General features: G+C 41.1%; 1 protein-coding gene across 1 annotated transcript; it reads left to right on the forward strand.

Moving 5' to 3' along the window:
* Positions 1–8777: 8777 nt before the first annotated feature.
* Positions 8778–22646, forward strand: myl2b (myosin, light chain 2b, regulatory, cardiac, slow). Its single transcript, XM_080467503.1, has 7 exons — positions 8778–8852; positions 10757–10846; positions 10928–11003; positions 20738–20842; positions 20935–21013; positions 22205–22253; positions 22347–22646. The coding sequence occupies exons 1-7, from the start codon at positions 8850–8852 to the stop codon at positions 22443–22445; spliced, it is 501 nt and encodes a 166-aa protein (XP_080323629.1). The 5' UTR covers positions 8778–8849; the 3' UTR covers positions 22446–22646.
* The last annotated feature ends 764 nt before the right edge of the window (positions 22647–23410 follow it).

Here is a 23410-nt window from a genome sequence, read left to right on the forward strand (position 1 = left end):
ACCCAAAGCAAAGTTCAGGACCAAGTTCCTGTTTTACCAGAATTTACTTTTGAAGTCTCTATAAATAATGATTTAATTTACATACAATTAAATCAGTTTGAAAAGGTACTTTACTAACTCTAACCTAATTTTTAGATATATTCCCCCTATTATTCTCCTGAAAGGTGACAGGAGACCCGCTGTCACTTCCTATTGACCTTTGAATATTATTGTTTGACAATAAAAAGTAATTTTTTTACAACAACAAAAACTTTCATTCTGGCTTACAGGACACACAAGTGTATGTTTAATCTTGTAAAAGGTCCTCATTGATGCATTCATCTACGTTTCAATCACAGGATGGTGAGCTGTACTCATAGAGTTGATTACTTTTGACCTTTGTGACTTTTTAAAGTATATAAATAGACATATTGTTGTTCCAGTTACACACATTTCGATCTGTTCCATTTCACTATCTTTAAGCTAAAGTTTGGGTACATTTCTCACTGGATTCCTTTAGAAAGCTTTGCAATCCTGTTGCAGCTCCCTGCACACCATAAACTACTAAAATCCCACACAATGAAGTGTTAGTTAGAAAGAAAATCACATTTCCAAGACACATGAAAGTATGTTTACTCATTTGAAAGGAATTCATTGAGGTATTTGAAAAGTGAGAGTTGTTCTTATAATCTCGTTTTACAAGACAAGTTGTTTCTTTACTTTTGTTAAAGTCAGAATGAATAAAGATTGTTTTAGGGACTTATATACAATTAGATCTGTTTGAAAAGTGTAAACTGGCAAAAAATTACTATCTGTGACCAGAAATGTTGAACTATTTTACATTAGTTTGTGTACCAGGTTCTACAATCCTGCTGTCTACTACTGTCCTACATTACTGTACAATCTGATGTGTAATTTACAAATCTGACTTGAAAAACCAGTAAAGTAAATGTTTAATCCTCTATAAGGAACTCACTTGAAGATTAAAAAAATTTAAAGAGAATGTTTCAAGACTAAGTGATGGCATAAACATAATTTCATGTCTTTTAAATAGAATTAGATACATTTGAACATTTGAAACTCGGAAAAAAATCCCACAAATTTTACTATCTGGAACCAAAAATCACTTTTACAGTCTAAAAAGTTGATAAACTCCTGAGTGGATTTCGGTAAGAGGTTTTCTAATCTTCTATATCGAGTCTATAAAGTGCTAATATATAACTCTAGATCTGACATATGTATGTTTAATGCTTCAACAGGCTTTCGAAAACATCCTGTCCAAGACAAAAGTCCATCTTAGGGCCACAAATATACATTATTATGTACTGTGCAGTATATTGGTCGACTGACCAAACATCAAACATAGTTAATTATTTATGACTTGGATACTTTTCTCAATAGATTTCTATAAACGATTATACAATCACCACATCCTAAACTCTGTTGTCTGCAAATATCCAACAATATAAGGTGCTATTTACAAAAAGAATCTCATAAAAGTGACTTAGAAGTTGTGTAAAGATGAGCTGACTGTCACTATCACCAGTTTGATGTTTACAGTTCACATGTCGTCACATTTCTTCTCATATTTTCCAGTTGAATGCATCACTCAGCTCCACTTAATTGGAATAAGAGTAGTTTCATCGAGGCTACAGACCAAAACACAACAGAGTTTCTTATTACGAGAAGTGTGAAACAGAAATCTTGTAATTTTACACAAATCCTACACAAGCAACAGTTCGTTATTTACAATGTGGTGTGCTGATTCTTGTTGGGTTACCAAGGGTAGTTTGTTAACACTAGGAATGTTGTAGACAGTAAAGGTAAAGGTTTGAAGAGGATTTTCTTTTACACTATTTATTATTTTGTGTATTTCTAGCGTAAATAGCAAAAATAGTAAAAGTACAGTTTTTTAAATGACATATGTTGATTTTTTCCCACATTTGTAGCCCAAAACACTAATTCATTGGGTTTTATTACAGGTTTTCCAAAGGGAATGTCCTGCAGTGTGACTAAAAGTCATTGTGGCTCTCATGGTAACTTTGATAAATTGCACATTAATATATACAATAGGTATGCAATAGCAACATTATATATTTAAAAAAAAAACATGAGTGCAATCCAAAATTAGCTGCCTCTTTCCTTGTGTTTACAGCACAGTGTGCATCGCACTTAAACTCTCTCTCAATTGTCTTTGTCTGACATAATAAAGCAGGAGAGCTGCTCCTTCGTCTCCTTATAAATAACTCATTCCTTTGGTCAAGTGCTGCTGCTGTTCCTGGTGCCAGGTGCTCCCCCTGTTGACACCTCACAGGCAGGACCACGGGTGTGTGTGTGTGTGTGTGTGTGTGTGTGTGTGTGTGTGTGTGTGTGTGTGTGTGTGTGTGTGTGTGTGTGTGTGTGTGTGTGTGTGTGTGTGTGTGTGTGTGTGTGTGTGTGTGTGTGTGTGCAGGATGAGCATCCAGTGATTTCCTCCATTAATTACACCCCATTATCACCCAGTGAAGGTTTCTGGAAAAAAAGAAAAAAGCACCCAAAGGTTTTTTTACTCTGCTGATCACCCATGCACCTGCCTCTCTTATGAAAATCCATCGCAGGAAGAAAACAATATTCTCCTGAGTCATATTGCGAGCGCCTGGAGGGACGATGACATATTCCTCCGCTGCAGACAAACACCTAAAGGGGGAAAGTGGAGGGAGATTATTAAAAGTTCTGCTGATTGCATTGTAATAATGTCTGCGGGGCGAGGCTGAAATGCAGGATTTAGATGTAATAAGGAAGGCGGTGATGTATCAAGAAAAAGCAGTGCTCACTTTTAAGCTTTCACAGAATAACACATCAACATTCAAGTGAATATATTTAACCATTAATCTGGTAAGTAACCATACTTCTACATTCTTCTTGGACCATGTTGTGTACAAGATGAGGTAACGAGACTGTGAAAGCTTTTTCAAGACACCCCGTGGGATTTTAACTACAAATTGTGAAATGTTACATCTTCTTGGGTCAGTTTCATACTTTACAAAACCTTTTATTATAAATAAATGACATTTCAAAATTTTCATTTACTAACTCTTGAAAAAGCTATTTCAATAAAGAGTTAATGGGCAAAAAGACATAACAAGACCTACTTTTTGCAGTGTTTGACAGTTTAGTGATTAAGATTTAAGCCCTGAAAATGTCATCTAAGTTGGGGAAAAGACTGTGAGACTCTAGTGAATCGGTGTGGAACAGACTGAAGCTTCCATTCAGGACACAGTGAACATGAAACTCTTTTTAGGGCAGTCGTTGAAGTGTTCAGAGTAAATATAGAATGGTATAATGTTATAGATGATGTCCTGCCTTCTCCCTTAATCAGGTTATTTTTCTGACTCGTACCTTTCACCAATTGTATATTTTAAATTTCTAGGAAATGTTTCTTTAAAAGTACCCTACCAGGACTTAAGAGAGCTTACTTTAAGTATGTTCAGCTTGAATGGGCTCTAAAATATTAACAGTTTGGGAATAAATGTGTTCGTTACCAAATATGTAGAATTTTGTCCTTCCTGTCCCGACTGACTAAACCCTACCCGCACATACGGTGACGTGGAATTACAGAATTCCAGATGCCAGAGAGGAAAACAGCTCGGCTCGGCTCGGCTCGGCTCGACGAGGAGCGACGATACTCCACAGGGACCCAGGTGGGACTTAAACTCACAATCTCCCCCTCCAGATGCAGATGCTTTTGTCTGCGTGGGCCTCTGAATCCACACTCAGTCTTTTGATTTAGAAAACATACACAGCTGAATCTCAGGGCCTCAATCTGTTCTGTAGTTCTGAATATAATCTTGAACTCCCATTCACCACTTTCATCAACAGAAGCACCGTGGGCCTCCTCCAGTGACCTTGTCACCCCATTCAAATTATGACATTCTTCTGAAAAGCCTAATCTAAAAAGCAGAGCATACTTTCTTCTTTTTTTAAAAAGATCGAGGGCTGTGTGAGCAGATTGGAAATTATCCCAGAGCAGTGAAATCATTGTTTTGATGAGGTCACTGAACGAAGGCTTTCAAATTAGTGCTCCTCTTTGAAAATGCAGATGTTGAATGTTTAATAAAACGTCATATTGCTGGAGCGGGGCTGCAGGGCGTGGACTACTGAGCAGCCCGGGCCTTCTCTTTGGAATTTGCATGTTTTTCCTGTGCATGCATGGACTTTTCTCAACCTTCCTCCCACAATGCAAAAGACATGTCTGTCAGATTAGATTAAATGTGACTGTATGTCTCTGTTTACATCACCCAAGTCCAAAAAACCTGTATCTGTGGTGAGTGGTGGCTTTAATAATGTATAGTTTTTCTTCAGCCATCTCTCTTTCTTCCTCGTGATGAATTGTTGTTTTCTAACCTTCTATGTTATTAGTGCTGAAGCTGGGAAAGTGATTTTATATGGATCTATAAATGTATGGATATGATGAGATTGTGACTTCAAAGGTAAAACGATGATGGATTGAGGAGGAAGAGGTTCCACTAAAGTCAGTGCAGTGCAAAGTGATGCTGTAGTTATTTTAGTGGCCAGCAGATCTGTTATTATTGGTGTGACCAAGGTGGATGAGAGGCTGAGAGGTGGTCACGCCATAGTACTTCAGACTCACTTCCTGTTTTCAAATCCTCTTTTAAAACACATTTTTTAATCTTTGGCTTTTACCTTATTTTGGGTTGTTGGCTGCTGTTGTCTTGACTGATTCACTGCTTTTTTTTCTTGGTTTAGAATCTTTGATAGACTTTATTTGTGTGACGAGTCAACTTTGCTGTTATACATGAAGCCGAGTTGCGTCTTCCTCAGGAAACTGTCCTGGATGATGATCTGCTCTCTCACCGGAGATTCACTGGGACAATCTGACTGTTTCAAAGACTTCTCATGCACATATATTATTTATTTCAACACTGTGTGCGAATGTTTAATCATTTGTTGTCACATTTCAGGAGATCATTACCTGAGAGTTCATTAAAACTCACAGCTGAGTTGAAATATGATAGACTAACAGCCTTTTCCACCTATAGAAGGTCTCTCCTATGAACAGCTGTAGGATTAAATCTCATTCCAAGTCTTTTCCTTAACATTATTAACCTGTTTCCAGTGAGAACCAGGAGTCTGTGTCACTCCAGATGGGTTCACTCTTCTGTGGTTTTCCCGTGCAAACACCAGAGATAATACCTGAGATTTCATGCTGAACATCCAATCTCAGTTTGTTGTATTTTAAACATCTCACTGCAAAAACAAGCATGTGTGGCTGATGCAACACCATGCATCTGCACTTTGACTTTATTAAAAGCAATTCACTTAGGTTATTAGTGGACCACATAAAGGTTTAATTATTTATTCATGGGAAAGTGTGATAATGTCTTGCAATTTTTATGAATAGAAATTATATCAATATAATTAAATACCTCATTTGGTGCGTGATGCAGATGAGCTCCCAAACGATTTGGAAGGGGGAACTGAAAGAAAAGCTTAAAATACTCTGAGATAATGATTCCTCACACTGTGCAACAAATGAAGCAGTTTAAAATCAGAGGAGACAACAAATGGAGGAAAGAGCAGTGAGTTGCTCCTGTGCTGCTCTCTGGGGCTTCAAGGATTAGATGTTGAATGTTGTGTGCTGATAGCGCCATCTACTGGGGGAAATGGGGAAATGACGAGTCAGTGGAGTAAAAGAGAAGAGGAAACGTTAGGTCTTCTCTTCTAAATCAGGGATGTCAAACACATTTAACTTCAGGGGCCACATACAACCCAATGTCATCTTAAGAGACATGGATTGATTAAATAGTGTCATAATGACCTTTAAATTTAAACTTTTAAATGTGTCTTAGTAGTGGCACAGAGTATGCGTGATGAAAATGTCATTATTTTTGCCAAACCAAACAATTCCTTGGGAAAATTGCTTAAATCTCATCAGAAACATCAAGTAAATTCTGATGGTGGCAGGCAATCACAGGGCAAATACAGAGACGCACACTCACAATTTAATGATTAAATGGATGTTTCAGAACAAGAAAGTGGATTAGGGCACAAATTACACACACACACACACACACAGGGATTTTCTCATTTTGAGGCGTGAACTATATTTGTTTGTTTTGTTTGTCATAGTCTGTTTTCATGCTCCACAAAAGATCAAATCAAATCAAATATGATTTCATTCATCCTAAATGGAGAAATTCATTCAGGTCTAATGTTGTTCAAATGTGCCCATTTGAAGCTTTTGTTTGTGTCTTTCAGCAAAAATATACCAAATGATATCAGAATCGTCAGCTCTGCACTCAGTCCTGCCTGTGAGTCATTGTGTATGTAAAGATCCTGGAACAACAAAACCCTCAAACAAGTCGCAATATCAGTCCCTCCGCCATCTTTGTTTTGAAAAAAATTTAAATTAAAACTGACCAATTGTCATAAAATATACTGCAAGAAGTACTGCATTTATTGAAGACTCATTTTGTTTTGACCGTAATAAAAAGAAAAGGTATAATTTTGAGAAAGCTTCAGGGCACCACTGCAGAAGGGCCAGAGAGCCACATGTGGCTCCAGAGCCGCAGGTTGCGGACCCCTGATCCAGACCAGGGTTTCATTGCGTGTTTGGGACTTTCTGTCTGGAGTTTGCATGTACTTCCCCACCGGATAACTCTTGACGCTCTTCAGCAACTCTGTAGTGGCTCCTTGAAGCTTAACGTTGACCTTGGAACAAACTGCTGTTTGTTCAATCATTAGATTTGCGTAGTCAAACAAATGTGATGGTTGGATGAAACAGTGTTACCACATATCTTGAGATCCAATACACGACATCCTCCTGCGTCACCTGCTCATTGTTTGATGCCACTGATCAAATAAACTAGGGATAAATCTAGACTACATGTTACAGATTTAAGTAGTTACATTTATAGACTTTTAAGGTTGGTGAGGCTGGCTCCTCTGATGTTTGATGTGCGTGAGCAAACAACAAATAGTTATGAGTTAAACACCTGAAAGTCGGTTTAAAATGTCACCAGGCTTCAACCTTTTATCATGCAAGTGTCCAAATCTTCACCTTCTCTTCTAATATTTTTTGTGCAAATTTTTAGAAGAGGTGTTATTTTGTAGTATTTCTCATAATAGCATAAACATCATAGTGTTTGGTCAGTTTGCTTTAGCAAAGCATCTTCTATTCCAACTAAATACTGTGTAGAACTGAAAACTACTGCAAGTGATGGTGTCAATATTTAAACATAGAAACAATAGATGTAGTAATTCATATTTAGTGTACTTTTTTCCTATAATAACACTTTCTAAATAACAAACATGTTTGAATTTTTAGTTTTATACCACTTTAATAATAATGGCTTGGATTTATATAGTGCTTTTACCAGTCCCACCAGTGATGCTAAGCTACGTTGTAGCCACAGGGGGCTGCTGACAGAGGCCTGGCTGCCATTTTGCACCAACGGCCTCTCCGACCACCACCAACATTCATGCACCATTCATACAAGTGCCTTGCCCAAGGACACAATGACAATGACTGTTTGTGAGTGGGATTTGAACCGCCAACCCTACAGTTATTGGACGACCGACTCTACCGCTGAGCCACCATCGCCCAGTTTGCATGAGATATGATTCTATAACTAGTTTGTAATGCTCATTTTAGAGGTTTAAACACGTCACAGTTTTTCACATACAAAAGGTTTTGCACACTTCTTTAATTTCATAAATGCAATATAAATTAGATCTTCAGTATAAATAATATACAATAAAGTTTATGAGCTGTGCTTTAATTATTTTAAAGTCTAAATAATTTGTGGCTTCAGGTACATTTTACTTGTTGTCAGGAGGGAAAAAATTGCTCTTTTTGTTGGTTTTAGTTAGTTATGAAGGTGAAGAAGAAACAAATGTGCCTTTTATATACGTACAAGTATATGCAGAGTTGCATAGCTGTACAACCCCTTGATCCAAATAAATGCGTCAGCTGACCCCACATAACAATGGACGAAGGCAGGTTATGCACCCTGGGCAAGTCACAAGTCCCTCACACACTCACATTTACTCATACAGCCATTTTATATGCATATTGTTTTTAATTTAACTAAAGAACCTAGAGAAAACCCCACGGCGAAAATGCAGACACCACACAAACTTCAAACCAGGGGTAGTAATGGAAGGTGACAGTGTTAAAAACTACACCACTGCAGTGCAGCCTGGGTAATTTTAAATATAGAATGTCTTTTTACAACCAAGAAAACAGTGAATACTTAAGGTTTAGATAGCTCATTTGATTATATTTGCCTTTAGTGATCACAAAGATCCCATTTAGGTTGAATCACAGGCTCCAAACAGGCGTGTTGTCTTGTTTACATGGCTGCAGTGTGAAACACATTGCTGGTGACAGTATGAGTGATGTTTCCTGCTGATGTTTTCCACTGTGGCGGCCTGCTGTGGATGATCAGGTCTTACAAGGCTTTGGCTAACAGTTCTGTTAATTGTGCCACTAAGACGCAGCTCTGCATCAGAGGCCAGCCTCGGTCCCTGCGGAGCTCCAACACGACAGCTGCATGACGGATCCTGTCAAGTGCGGCTGGGGCCCACGCGGAGCCAGACCCCTGTCCCGGGGTTATTCTTGGGCCTCAGAGGAGGAGCATGTGTGTGTTTGGCCATTATCCCTAAATCTCATGAACTCTGACAATGGTGGGGATAAGTCCTCTTTATCTGGGCCTCTGCCTAAACAAGGCATGGAATATTTATAGCTTATAACCATGTGTGATTATAGAGGGGTGAAGGGTCAGTATATCTACCCCCTGTGTTCATGTGCAGCTCCACCTTAAAGCAGCAACCCCACTGCTTGGTCCTCTTCCAGCTGAAGCGGAAACATGGTGAGTGCACACAGATTTTATTGTATTTCATACAGTTTTGTTTGCAAACTGTAGCAGACTGAGATGAGAAACGCTCTGCTGCACATTTATAGTGTTGACATGTGGTATTTTATATTTGTATAGTATATAGTGTTTGTTTTGATGAATTATACATCTTGCTCTGCTCACCCCCAGGATAATGAATCAATACACTCCGTGTCAATATGCTTATGGGTACTGAATACAGATTAAAAAAGATTGTCAATAGGACAGCACTCCAGTTGTCCTATTGATGGGATATCGATTATATTTGCCTTCTCACAATGATGACATTTTTAAAAAAGAGCATAAAGTGATTCTGGCTGATAGAGGAGAGGAAGGAGGGAGGGAGGAAGACCCTTTGACTTCTAACTAAGTCTCAAATGGCCACATTATTCATTTTCACTACAGAAACAAAGAGGAAATTCTTTAGACACACATAACACTGTTGATGTTTACATTTTTACAGAGGATGAAGAAGAGGAACAGAAGGGGGAGGAAAGACAGGATAGGAGTAAATCATGACCAGGGAAAGCAAAAGAAAGTTTGGAGAAAGGAGGCAAAAATAAATGCAAAGGAAATTAAAATGAGAGATTAAAGGAAACTACAGAAAATGGAGTGAGGGATAAGAAACAGGATAACAAGGAAAAAGAATAGGAAAAGAAACTGAAAGGAAATTTTCAAAAAAGATTGGCGAAAAAAGGAAAATAACAGAAAAGGGAAACTAAAGAATAGAAAGGAAAGCAAAGAATATAACGAAGAAAATAGAAAAGCTAAGAAGAAAAGAAAATAAAGAAGCAAGGAAGAAAGAAAGAAAGAAAACAAGAAGGGAAGAGAACAGAATATAAAGGAAATAAAATTAATAAATGAAAAGAAAGAAAAGTAGAGGAAACAGACAAAGAGGAGAGAATAGATGCAAGCAGTGATGAGAAAAGAAAGTTTAAAAAAAATGGAAGTAAAAAAGAAAGAAGGAAAAGAGAAGACACTGAAGGAAAAGAAAACCATAGAAAATCAAGGGTGGCTATAGAACAGGACAGAAAAGAAATGAAGACCTTGTGGAAAATAAAGAACAGAAAATAGAGTGAATCACTGAAGTGTGGGAAGACAGACTGGGTGGAGAGGAAAAGACAGGAGAGGAGTAAAAGGTGGGGACTGCAGCGCCAGGCCCAAAGTCATGCATGTTTGACTGCAAATAAAGTTTGTTTGTTCAGAAGTGATTTGAATCAGTCTGCCTGTTCTCCCCCGAGCATGCCAAAATTTAAAAAACTAAATAAAAAATGACTGTGAGCACCAGAGGTGCCATCCACCACACACGCACACGCACACACACACGCACACGCACACGCACACGCACACACCGAGTGACTGCTGAAGAGCTAATCCACAACAAGGGTTAGACAGCAGCTGTCGAGAGACCCCCGAATCCACGCAGTGTGATGTCATCACGCCGCTGCTTCCACTCACTCTGCTCCTTGGCAGATATGTAAATAACTCAACATAATCCTTCCCTCCAACGAGGGATTTCTGATCAAACAGTGCTCAGCACAGCATCCTGTCATCGCTCAGGTCCTATAGAATAATCCCTCATGTGATCCGGGAGCAGTTGGGGTGCTTCTCACAGAATTGGAGACTTAGTAAATATTTCCATAACAAACTGACAGTGTTTGTAATCCGTCCTAATGAAATGCGTGCCCCAGTTTAAACCTTGTGTTTAACCCCCCCCCCCCTCCTTCTAACAACCCTGGGATGGGGTGCTGATCAGTGGCTCGTCGGGGTGCCTGTGTGACTGTAAAACCTATAGCAAGTGAAGCCCGAGCCGCAGATCCAGGTGATGATCGAGTCGTTAGTATCGGATCTAATTAGTGTCATCCTGAAAAACCCTGCAGGCGCCCAAGAAAGCAAAGAAAAGAGCAGAGGGAGTCAGCTCCAATGTGTTCTCCATGTTCGAACAGGCCCAGATCCAGGAGTTCAAAGAGGTCAGTGCTCTCCTAAAACGGCTGGCTGGCTGGCTGGCTGGCTGGCTGGCTCTCTCTCTCTAACTGTGCAAACGTCTGCAGGCCTTCACCATCATGGACCAGAACAGAGACGGATACATCGACAAGAACGACCTGAGACACACGTTCACGGCTTTAGGTGAGCTCGTTCTGTTTGCATCCAGGTGTGTGAAAGAGGAAGGGGTGGGGTCATGGACCATAAGTCATGATCAACCTTATCCATCATTCATATGTATGTGTTATGATGTGGTTTCTGAGGCTTAGGTGTGAATGAACAGCAGGAGACAGTTGGGTACCCTTACAGAGAGTTTATAATAAAAAGTAAAAGAGTTGGACAAGAACTAAACTGAAAGTCTAATAACTCTGAGTGGTGTTCGTCATCGAAGAGCGAGGCTTTGTTTCATCCATGGAAGTTTTTCAGAAGCGGGTCTCTGAGTTGAGTTTCCACCGGGCTCCGGTGGCAGACGGTCGAGATTGAGTAGCAGGGCGGCGGGAGAAGCTGGAGTCAGGTCCGATCAGGAAGACACGAGAGCCAAGATAAGCGGGTCATTAGAGTGCTAAGATCCAGTGCCAAGTGGAGTCGGGCACCTGTTTAAGAAGTGCAGATGATCAGGAGAAACGAGCTCCACCCGGTGTAGCAGCTGAACCAAATCAGGTCATTAATGACCCCAGTGTCTCCACTTCCTGAATCACAGCAAGAGGGAGGAGAGACAGAAGAGGGAAGCCCAAGTGTTTGCCAACAGCGCCCTTATGAGGCCACTGAGGAGTGGGGCATGACAGTATGTGTGCTTGCAGGTTCAGCTTTTTTAAAACTGTGTCTCAAGTTTGCTTTTACACATGCTGCACTACCCTTAGTTCTTCAGCCCACAATAAAAGGAACATACAATACCCTTGTTAGTGCTACATATATTATTTACAGTAGTCACACTGATCCAAATACTTTCCAACTGTTATTCGACTAAAGGAGCCTGAGCAGCTCTATCTAGACAGTAACATGAATTTCAAGCAGGAACATAAATTAACAAAAAAGCAACAACAAAAGAAGAACATGATTTTGATAGTTGAACGAATGATGGCAGAAAACAAGAAACATCAGTAACACATCTCATTGATGAGGAGTGGAAGTGTGTGTGTGTGTGTGTGTGTGTGTGTGTGTGTGTGTGTGTGTGTGTGTGTGTGTGTGTGTGTGTGTGTGTGTGTGTGTGTGTGTGTGTGTGTGTGTGTGTGTGTGTGTGTGGTTTGTCCACTGGGTGAGGGTCCCCGGGCCGAGCGGGCCGGGAGCCCCCTGAACCCAGCGGGGTAGAGAAGGCCCCGCCCAGCATTCCAGCCACACTCACCCCGAGTCGGGGTGAGACCACAGCGGGAGGTTCTCGGGGGAGCCCCCACCCTGTGGAGTGTTGGATGCATGTAGGGGTGTGTCTTTGTGTTTTGAAGAAATTGATGCAATGTGTGTGTCTAAGGTGCAGTTTAAAATTGAGGGGTAGCGGGGCCCGGGCGTTCTACCGCTGCCAAGCGGCAAACCCCAAAAGCGGCTTACCCCCTCAAGACCCTAAGTGAATATGTGTGGTTAAAATTGTGTGCGGTGCAAAGCCGGGGGAGGGACAGATCGCAGTTAAGTAGCCTGGAACCCCCCCCCCTGGGCACCACCCCACTGATCCGTATTGTTGAGTGAGGTAAGGTAGGGGGGGTTGAGAGGGAGGGACCCTTGCATGGCACTGCCCCACCCCACCCCGACAAGGCACCACAAATTGACCCAGACAGGAAGCCCACACCCCACCCAACGGCCGGACAGCAGAGTCTAAAACCCGCAGGGCCCAGTACGAGCTCGGCTGGAAGCCAGCGGTTAGGGCACACCGACCCCCCCACACATTCACACACGCTCACACAAAACTACAGACATACATACTTATATACAGAACACACACACACACACACACGCATACACATACACACACACACACACACACACACACACACACAAAAGACAACCTGAAGACACACACACACACACACACACCCCGGGACCACCTCCCATATTTCCGGCCCTGGAAGCCACCCTCAGTCAGCTGTCCATCAAGAACCGGGAGCCCCATCGTCCCTTACCCCCCCCCCAGACCCGGAAGTGAGGCAGACCCGGAGCGCCGCAGCGGGCACCCCGCCCCCAGGGCCCCAAAGCCCCACACCCACCCGCCCTGGCCAGACGGCCCAGCCGGGACCCGACGCCCAGCACCCCTACCCCACCCCAGAGGGACCACCCCCAGTACAGAGCAGACCCCCACACACAACAACCCCCCCAGAACTCCCCAGGCCAGGCCGCGACCTCCCCAGCATAGCACCCGCCCCAGACCTCTGCAACCTTTAAGACCAAAAGGGCCTTTTCATTTCACTGTTGTATTTGAATACATTTTTAGCTCCTTTAGCTATTCAACTATTTCTGGCCGGGGGGCATTTCCTCGTGCTCAGATCCGTTTTAGCTGTACTGGCAGTTTTTTACTTCCTTTTTCCTTTTTTTTTTCTTTTAACCTTCTTTTTTCCTTTTCCCCTTCCTTTATCCTTTTTTTTTTACCTTGTTTGCTCCTTTCGCCCCTTATTTTCCCTTTTTTTTTCTATTAACCTTCTTTTTTCCTTTTTACGGACCGAGTATGAAAGGCCTGGCCTGGAGGGCAGGCCCCTATCATATTTCGTACGTTAGAGACCTGAGGCGCCGGCTTTGAGCCCAAATTTGACCCACTCAACACGCTCAAAAACTCACCAAATTTGGCAGGTTCATCAAGACTGGTGAAAAAATTAAGGTAATGTACAAATTAACCCCCAGAGTGTCAAAATGTGCTTTCTCGCGGCACCCCGAAACACGAAAACGGCCAACTAAAAACACTAAAGCAGCCACCACGGCCCTTAGGAATGTCGTAGGGAGATCAAACCAAAACACAATTGTTCGTCTCATCAAGACCTAAAAATCATGTGCCGATACCCCTGACCTTAATCCAACAGGAAGTCCGCAATTTGCCTTTCAAATAAGATTTTCAAATGCTATCTCCTCTTAGGGCAAATTTTGTATAGGCTTCAAAACACTATTAAATAACAGAGGAGACTCTCCTGCTCAATAAGTCTGTTCACATTTTAGATTAGTCGAGCAGTTTTGTTTTTATTCGCTGTCAAATTTCCGAAAGCCAAATGCTGCTGCCTCCCTCCTCTCTTTCAAATACATGGGAAAACCAGAATGTCTCCTGAAAAACCGCCGTAATACAACACCTCGAACACGTGGCGACTGTAGCTAAACCGTGACTCTGAGCAACAAAACGAGCAGATCAGAAGCGCGACAAGAACCTGCTGTATAAGACTATGTAACACATGTGGGGAAAATTCCACAAACATGACCTTTTTGACGAGAGAGACCAATACTGTAAATAATTTTTCACCCGCGATTTCAAACGACATTTATCATCGAGTCAGATGGAGCAAAACCATGCGTCTGCGTCAAACTGCGCCTCCTCGTGTCTAAAGTTTATGTCTGACTGCTTCGAAACCCACACAGACTCAAAGACAACAAATTTTCCTCTCAAGAAATGATAATTTTATGAAAATATTTGCCTGAAAACTGTGGCTTCCGAGGAGTTGTTTTCAGAATATGTGGGTAAAATCCATCCTCTCCCACACTCTGGTGACATCATTAACGGCAGGTGTGTCCATCAGTGTTGCATCATCCACAGAAAGGATTACGTCATACCATGAAAGTCCTTGTTCATGGGATAACTTGCTATCATATGCTACATAAACAAGTTAACATGCTAATGTGTAGTTTGTGGACTAGTAGACCACAACCTTTAAGAATTGGGTATTTAGGGATTAGCTCAATTAGAGGTTAGTTGGTTAGTTTAATGCTAATGCTTTCAATGCTTTTTAATGCTAAGGCTAGGCTAGTTAGCTTAGCAGATTAGCATGTGAGATATGACCAGATGCCAGGACAGGAACACCTGGGTAGTAACCTGTGTCATTTTCAGGTAGATAACAGGTACTAACATACTAGTTAGCATGCTAACAAAGTTTGTTCAATTGAGCTGATATTTGGGGGACGGCCTAAAGGGACGGCTACAGTTACGGATCACTAGCTAATTAGTCGGGTCCCTTCCACTTTCGACCCCACCCCCAGGGTTGGGGTTACAGGACCAACCCTAGCTGAAAGTGGCTTGCTTTGCTATATCTACCCCCCCCCCCCCCCCCCCCCCCCCCCCCCCCCCCCCCACCACCACCACCACCACCACCACCACAGTAGATCTCTATCTCTGGAAACCAGAAAAATTATGGTTCGGGTTGGGGTTAGGTGGTGGCCTATATGCCACAAGCTACATTAGAGTTGAGTTGGCTTTCAAAATAAAAGCACCTCCATATTTTTCTAAATAAAAGTAATTTTTTGTTAAAACCTTCAAAATTTATATTTGAACAATATTTAAATGGGCCAGAGGCCACAATTGGGCCAGAGGCCACGATTGGGCCATAGACCATGATTGGGCCGACCCCGATGGGCCAGAGTCCAGAGTGTGAGGTCCCGATCAAGGCTGCTTGCAGCTTTAATTCCCTTTATTTTCCTAATTTTTTTAAATTTTCCTGATTTCCAATTCTAATCGTTTTAGTTTAACCATCTTGACTGTATTCATTAATGTTGTTGTTGTTGTTGTTGGAGTAGTTTTAACAATTTTGTTCGGGGGTGGGTTCCTGGCAATTTTATCTGGTTTTAACCTGGAAATTATACCGTTTTTGAAGGGCAGTGTGGTATGCAAATAAAAACTTTTTAAAAATTAAGAAAAAATTTTATTTACAACAAATCATTTTCTGAAAAATTCAGGGAGCTGCTACAGGGAGAATGATGAGCTCCAGAGCAGCAGGTTGTAGACCTCTGAGATAAACTAAAGTGTCACAGGAATACTTGATAGCTTAACTGAGTAAAGAAACTGCACAGCTTGTTATTAGGAAGTAACTAGTAACTGAAATCAGTTACTAATTTTCAGTAGGGCTGCATGATAGCAGGTGAACATGCAATTTGTCCTAATCTTATTGAGTAATGCGATAATAATATGAATTGAGATAATTGCAAGTAGTAGATGATGTTGATTTCTTTCTGCAAGTAAAAGGACACCTGATAACCTGAAAGATGCAGAAGGCTCATGAGATAAATCATAGAATAAATGTAATGATCTAATATAAACACATATAAGATTTACGACAAGAATAAATGTTCCAGGTTTTAGAGAGCCACCACATGCTGTACTTTTTGTTAGATGTATTTCTAGGTGTATTTCTTGGCTTTCACTCTGAATGTGAGAGAGGTGATAGTGATGCTTTGTTTAGACTTTAAAGCGTGTATTAGAAGACGTTTTGGCCCTTATTAAAGTGGCTTCATCCATTCCTGCTGTGTCTCGTCTGGCTTGCAAGGAAATGTTCACACTAGGGATGTCCCGATCAGATCGGTAGATATCGGATTGGGGCCGATATTGGTGATTTGTGAGTGTTTGGGAATGGGCAAATCCAGCCGATCACCCCGCCGATAAAAAAATAAAAAAAATTTAAAATTTAAAAAACTTTTTCACGTCAGCTGCTGCAAAGCGAGCCCCGTTTGCGACCTGCCGTAAACTGAGGTTAGCAGCCTAAAGCCATTGAGAGGATAAAATGTCAGCAGTCTGGAGGTATTTTAATGTTGACAACCAAACCAGTCCAGCGGCCAGTTGTACTATTTGCTTCGCCACAATCCCGAGAGGTGGAGCACCAGAGCTTCGTTTAACTCAACTAATCTAATCTAAAAAGTAAACACATGCGGCGGAGTACGCTCAAGTAAAGACGATCATCTGTGGAAATAAGATGACGTAATGGGTCATTTGAAGGGAGACTGGGATATTCTGAATAAGTTTTTGAGAGAGCTATGTTCACACTACTTTTGTCAAACAGGTTTTACCACTTTGAAGTGGAATTAAGTGTTTATAATTCATATTGAAGTGTAAATGTTTTGTGACAATTCTGGTCAAACCTCTCATACTGCTTTAAGTGAAACTGAAATTTAATACACAAAGAAGTTACATTGGAGCCTAAGAGCATTTATGTTTAAGATTTATTTATTTATTTTTATTATTGTATTTGCACTTTTTTAGGACTTATTTTCAACCCAACCAGCCAAAGACACTTTGAAGTGGAATTGGGTTCTTCTGATTGGTTTTACTGAAACTACTGTTTATGTTGTAGTTTTTAATAGTTTATATGTTGGTCAAAGTGCTTCATATAAGTGCTGGGTTTACTTTAAAAAAAAATTTTATTTGCCACAAAATCCAGATGAAGTTGTTTAAGTTAACATAAATAAGAGATACAAGACTGCAGAGTGTAATTGGGTTTTTGTTGTTCTGACTGAATAAAGTTTAAATAAGTTCTTAAGTCATTCTGAGAAGAATCTTGATTCAATAAGTGAGTTTTACAATAATTTCTAGCTAAACAAAGCTTCTGCCAATAGCGCTTTCAGCTTCAGACATCTTAGTTGCTCCAAAAATAGACTATTGAATATATTTGCAATAGCAATGTAAGTATCGGATCGGGAAAGTATCGGTATCGGCCGAAACTCAATTCTAAAAAATCGGATCGGTAAAGTGTGATCGGGACATCCCTAGTTCACACAAAACTGGAGTTCTAGCCTTCATACCATTCTCAGCATATCTTATCTTTGTTTTATGGCGCCACAATGGAAGCACAACTCAAGGCTGATTAAGGTCATATATTGAACAGAAATTACTTGTAACATTGCTGCACGCAGAAAGAACACAAAACAAATACCATAGATGGTAATATATGTTTACGACAGAATAAAGTCACATTAGTAATATTAAATATTAATATGTACAGGGCTTACCGGTGACTGGTATAATCATAAGAATTAATAAGTATTTTATTTTAAGTAGAAATTCTGGTAATTAAATTACAAGAAAAATATAACAAACACTATTCATAAGGAGGAGTTATACAGTCTTATTCCAATAATATAGTACAATTTGATTACAGTGACTGGTCATTCTCAGGGGAAACGCACACAGTCCCACACTCACACAATTTAGAATCCCTGAATGTCCTGAGATACTTGTTTTGGGAGTATTGAAGGAAACAGGAATATGCACAAGGACAACATGCAAACTCCTGTGTGGAAAGGCTACAAAACTGGTGCTGGAACCAGGGATTTTCTCACCATGAGACAAGACTGCCAACGAAAGATGCAACGATACCGATATCAGTGTTGGGTACGGGGTTTGATACTGCACGGAACCTCATAGTGAGAATATACTCAGTTTGAATCTCTGACGCACAGATAAGATCTGTGTGGAGTTTGCATGTTCTGCCCTGGTTTTCTTCAGGCATTCTTGTTTCATCACACTGTCCAAAAACATGCATTTGAGGTTAATCTGGTGACTCTACAATCAATTGTAGGTGTGAATGTGAGTGTGTTAGTAAGGATAGGAAGACGACCGAAAAAGAAAATAATCCAGGACTAATAATAAAGGACTTGACTTGACTAATCAAGTAAATTTGAGTAGTTCCTGCTCTTCACTACTGTCATACATAACCATTATTAACTATATCTATCCACTATCCACTGTATATCACTGTATATCCCATTACAAATATACATTGCTATGTACACACTGAGACACACTGAGAGAGACAGAGACAGAAATACAGGGAGAGATTTACAGTTTGTTACTTTTTAAATTCCATAATTGTTGTTTCAGTGCTGCTTTTGTTTCTGTACTCATTTCATCCTTTTAATTTTTTTAATGGTGGTCTGTTGTATTTGAAGTATAAAAACTGCTATATAAATGAACTTATTACTACTATTGTTGTAATTTTTGTGTGGATTAGTGGTGATGTGTGTTGATGTATTCTACAGCGTGACAGCATTCGCTCCCTGCAGCATTCTCCTCTCTGATCAACTCCATGGAGTTTTGTCTGAATGCTGAGCGATCTGGAGTGTGTGAACTGTTCAGTAACTGTTGGTAGAATAACTGAGGTGTGTGGAGTCATATATTTTTAAACTCAGTTGCTGACCTGACTTGTTTTACGCCCTGGGCGAATACCCGCCTCCACGAGACGCACCTGAGATGGTGATTCTCGTTTCATCTGGCAGCTGGACACGTCTCTCAAAATCCACAACTGAATATAACAAATTTTCCCGATTCACCACATTCCTGACAGATTAATGATAGAAAAATACGATACGCAACGGCACACAGCAGTCCGCCGCAGCGTACAGCTCAAGTCTGCGTGCAGATCAAGTATGGGCCGGTAATATAAAACTAACCTGTTCAGTCCAGTCAAAGTTCAACTGAAGCTTTTCCTGATCCACTTTGTGCTTTTTAATGCTGCAGCTCAGGTTGTTTCTTTGTTTAATTTTGACTTACTTCACACATGAAGCTGGTCCCCCACCCCTCACAAAAATCAGTGAAAATAGTCCCAATCGTTAGTGCTGCGTTCGTGCTGGTTTGTAGTGAAAGAATTATCGTTTGTGCTGCCTTCGTTTCTAAGATATTAAATAAATAATATTAGAAAAGGCGTGCATGTGTGTGCGAGCCCAGGCACGAGGCGGAGGTCGCGCGCACTGTGCAGCAGCAACGAAGCAACTTCTAAGCTCACACAGCTCCTCCACTTTGTCCAAACTGAACAAAAATGGTGACAATCGTTTGTGCTGAAAGAACTATCATTTGTGTATATCTTTTTAAGATATAACAGTTTATTATACAGTGATGACATCAATCAGCCCCCACATTCTCCAAATTTAACCAAAAATGTCTCAATCCTTAGTGCTGCGTTAGTGCTGGTTTGTGCTGAATGAATTATGGTTTGTGCTGCTATCGTTTTTAAGATATAACTATTATATTGTAAGGTGATGACATCACTCAGCCCCCGCAAGCCCCCTATTGAGGACCCCTGCTATATAGACTTCATTGAGATCAATTCAATTCAATTCAATTCAATTTTATTTGTAAAGCGCTAAATCACATCAACAAACATCTCAAAGCCTCTTTCAATGATAGAGTACAACAGAACCCAACTAAACCCTTCCAAAGCAAGCAGATGTAACAAGCAACAGTGGCCAGGAAAAACTCCCTCGCATGGAGAGAAGTTCAAGAACTCCCTCTTCAGGAAGAAACCGTGGGGCGGACCCTAGACTCTGGAAGGACGGCCAACCGCCTTGACCGGTTGGGGGGAGAAGTACATGGGATAGGACAGGGAGAGAGAGGAAAAGAAGAGGGAGAGAGAGAGTGGCAGACAGGCGAGATAAGTACAAATACTAAGAAAAGTCTATGATGAGCGTTGGTCTGATGATGAACCAATCTCAGTCTGGAGTTTAAGGGCCGTGCCGTTGCGGTGGGGTCCCGGTGCTGTGGGGGGGTCGGGTAGTAGGACCGTGGTAACTCCACTCTGTGAGTCTTGGGTCTGATCCCCTGGATCCTGCTCCCCTCCTGTCAGAGAGAAAAACAGACAGCGGCAGTATCTGGTGGCTCCAGTAATGTTGTTACACAGAGAGAAAGAAAGACAAGAAACAAGAAAGAAAGACAAGAAACAATCAATAATCAATAATCACTCCTAGTTTTAGTCATGATGGTTTCACGTGGTAAAGACTAGATTTTCTGTTCATGTGATTTATGTGACTTCAAAGTGAATGTCTTTCAGTTTTTAGCAAAATAACACGATGGAACGTTATGACGGACATTTTTCATCCCTTTCTGACATGCTAATATTAATATCAGTTAATTGAAAGTATAGTCATGAGATAAATCAGTAATGAAGATGTTCATTACTCACCTCCTTGAACCCTCCTGCTCCTTATCTTCCCCCGGTTTGCAGGCCGTATAAATGTCAAGCAAGAGGAGATTGATGAGATGCTGAAGGAGGCGCCGGGACCGATTAATTTCACAGTATTTCTCACCATGTTTGGAGAGAAACTAAAAGGTGAACAAGCATGTTATTGCATGACATCCCATTAAAGAGCGAGGCCGCCTTCTTTTTGAGCTGTGAACACTGTCAACACTGTTCCTCTTCAGGTGCCGACCCAGAGGACACCATCCTCAACGCTTTCAAAGTCTTCGACCCTGAAGGAAAGGGAACGTTAAAGAAAGACTTGTAAGTGACAGTATGGACCAGACTGGATGGATGTTGAAAGGAAATTCTCAGACACTCTTAATATAATCACAATAATTAGTAAAAAATTGTGTATTTACTAGTGCTGTCAAAAATAACATGTTAATTTAATTAATTGATTTGAAACATTTGACTCGTTAAAAATAATTTACGTAACTAACAGAGTTTTGTTTACTTCTGTTTTCGGTTTTTTTACTCCCTTACTGGAGCGTCTCTGGGCACAGCACTGTGACTACAGAGCAATTCAATACCCATCCATCCATCCAGTTTCTAACACTTATCCGTTTCCGGGTGGAAGTCTGAGCACTGTCACCCAGATCACATAGCAACAATTAAGAACCTTTCCTGCAGGTGGTGAGCCCATGGGAAGGTGGCGCCCGGCGTGGGACATGAACCCACTCAGACATGAGATTGTGAGTCTCATGCTCTACCAACTGAGCGAGCCGGGGATAATCATTTGTAGGAGAGGGTCATGATAACTCCATGGACTCATCTGGGAATTGAACCCAGCACAATTCAATACCGATTAGAATAATATTAAGGTAGAATGTTATCAAACGGCTGATTGCGAAAATGAAATTTATTATCTTTACTTTGTAAAATCAATAAAATAAAATACAACCGTATTTCCTGTCTGGTTCTGTGGTTCCACTTTGTGCTCTCTTTTCCGTCCCGAGGCAGCAGAGACATGTGTCTAACTCGGCAGTCGGGGATGAGAAGCCAGGAGCAGTTAGTTGGAAAGGAGTTTCACTAAGTTTGAATTTCGGACACCTATGGTGTCCGGGGTCGGTTCGACCAATGAGTGACTGGCAGCTAGGATCTCTGCATTCACTGCTGAGTTCCTATTGGTTTCAAACATGGGGCGTGCGGCCCTCCAAGGGTCGTTGCCTTGCTCCCTGTGGTTTTACGACCTGTTCTATTGTTCCTGGTGTTTCTTCTCTGGGGGGGAGAAACTGCTGGAGGAGTTCAATTGAATCTTGAGCCCAACTTGTCCATTCTGCTCACTCATAATGACGCTCGCAGCATTTTCATCTCTCCAATAGTGCAGGTCAACAACTTCCAATAAGATAAGATGATAATGACAAGATGAAGAATAAACTGATAAAAACAATGGACAGGATGATGAAAGAAGCAGAGATGAGTGTTTGATCTGCTCACTGTTGTTCCTCACAGTGTGACGGAGATGATGACCACCCAGGCGGACAGATTCTCTCGCGAAGAGGTCCACACTCCTCCACACATTCATTACATCACAGCAGAGCATGAAGCCTTTTTTAAACTCTGTGAGGAATCTAATCATGTATGTCTCCTCCAGATGGAGCAGATGTTTACGGCATTTCCTCCAGATGTGGCAGGAAACCTGGACTACAAGAACCTGGTCTACATTATCACACATGGCGAGGAGAAAGACTAAGAGTGGAAGAATGAGACTGTTCAGTACATTTAAACCAGCAGGTTACGCTTGTGATTGCAGAAACAGGAAACTGAAATCTTCATTTGTTTTTATGTAATCATGGAAGAACATGGTCATTATGAACGATGTGACATGTATGCATTGTATATAACTGCACCGGGGATATGTTTTGAATTGCAATAAAAGCTGAATCAACCTCAAGTTTTTTTGTTTTTTTTCTTGGAGGATAAAGCAAAAGCACAGGGACAACGTGCAAACGCCACACTGCGGGACGGGACAAGTTTGAATCATGAGACATTTTTAAGAGATAAAGCACTGATTAAGACATTTTGGATTAAGTTAAATTAAAGCAAAACTGATGGTGATGATGATGATGATGATGATGATGATGATGATGATGATGATGATGATGATGATGATGATGATGATGATGATGATGATTTCATTTAATTTCTTCATTTCTTTGAATGGGACAGTGTATATTAGTGAACAGACAAGCAGTGCTGTAAATATGCCAGATTTAGCTCAGAGGTAATATCCACCTCCAATCCCAGTGGCACCACCAGCCAAAATCCTGTGCGCACTGTGCGTACAAGTTTTTTGAAGGTGTGAAAAAGATAAATATTTTAAGGGGGGGGGGGGGTTATTGTTTTTGGGGAGGGGATAATAAAGATGCTGGTTTGTAATAGGCGAAACATGCGGAGTCCACTTATTTTTTATGCCAGTTAATTAAAGCCTAACATAAAGACCAATGATTGTCATTTACGTCATCTGCCGCTATATTCTTCTTCTACACTACATAGCCTACTGCCTATGTGGTGATTACGGTTTGGTCTATGTTGTAAAAATGTCGACAAGACAGTTGAGCCTTTTCCAGGCATTTGAAACAAAAAGATCTAAGCTTGCTGCCACAAACACAGAGCAGTGAGAATGAAGGCACCAGCAGCAGTCAGGCAGGACAGGAA

Source organism: Lipophrys pholis (assembly GCF_963383615.2).
Source record: "Lipophrys pholis genome assembly, chromosome: 7".
Classification (NCBI taxonomy): domain Eukaryota; kingdom Metazoa; phylum Chordata; class Actinopteri; order Blenniiformes; family Blenniidae; genus Lipophrys; species Lipophrys pholis.

Excerpts from the sequence above, each read along its gene's own strand:
- myl2b (XM_080467503.1), top strand. Across the intron at positions 11,004-20,737 it reads ACACACGTTCACGGCTTTAG|GCCGTATAAATGTCAAGCAA; the intron begins GTGAGCTCGTTC and ends CCCGGTTTGCAG. Across the intron at positions 22,254-22,346 it reads ACAGATTCTCTCGCGAAGAG|ATGGAGCAGATGTTTACGGC; the intron begins GTCCACACTCCT and ends TGTCTCCTCCAG.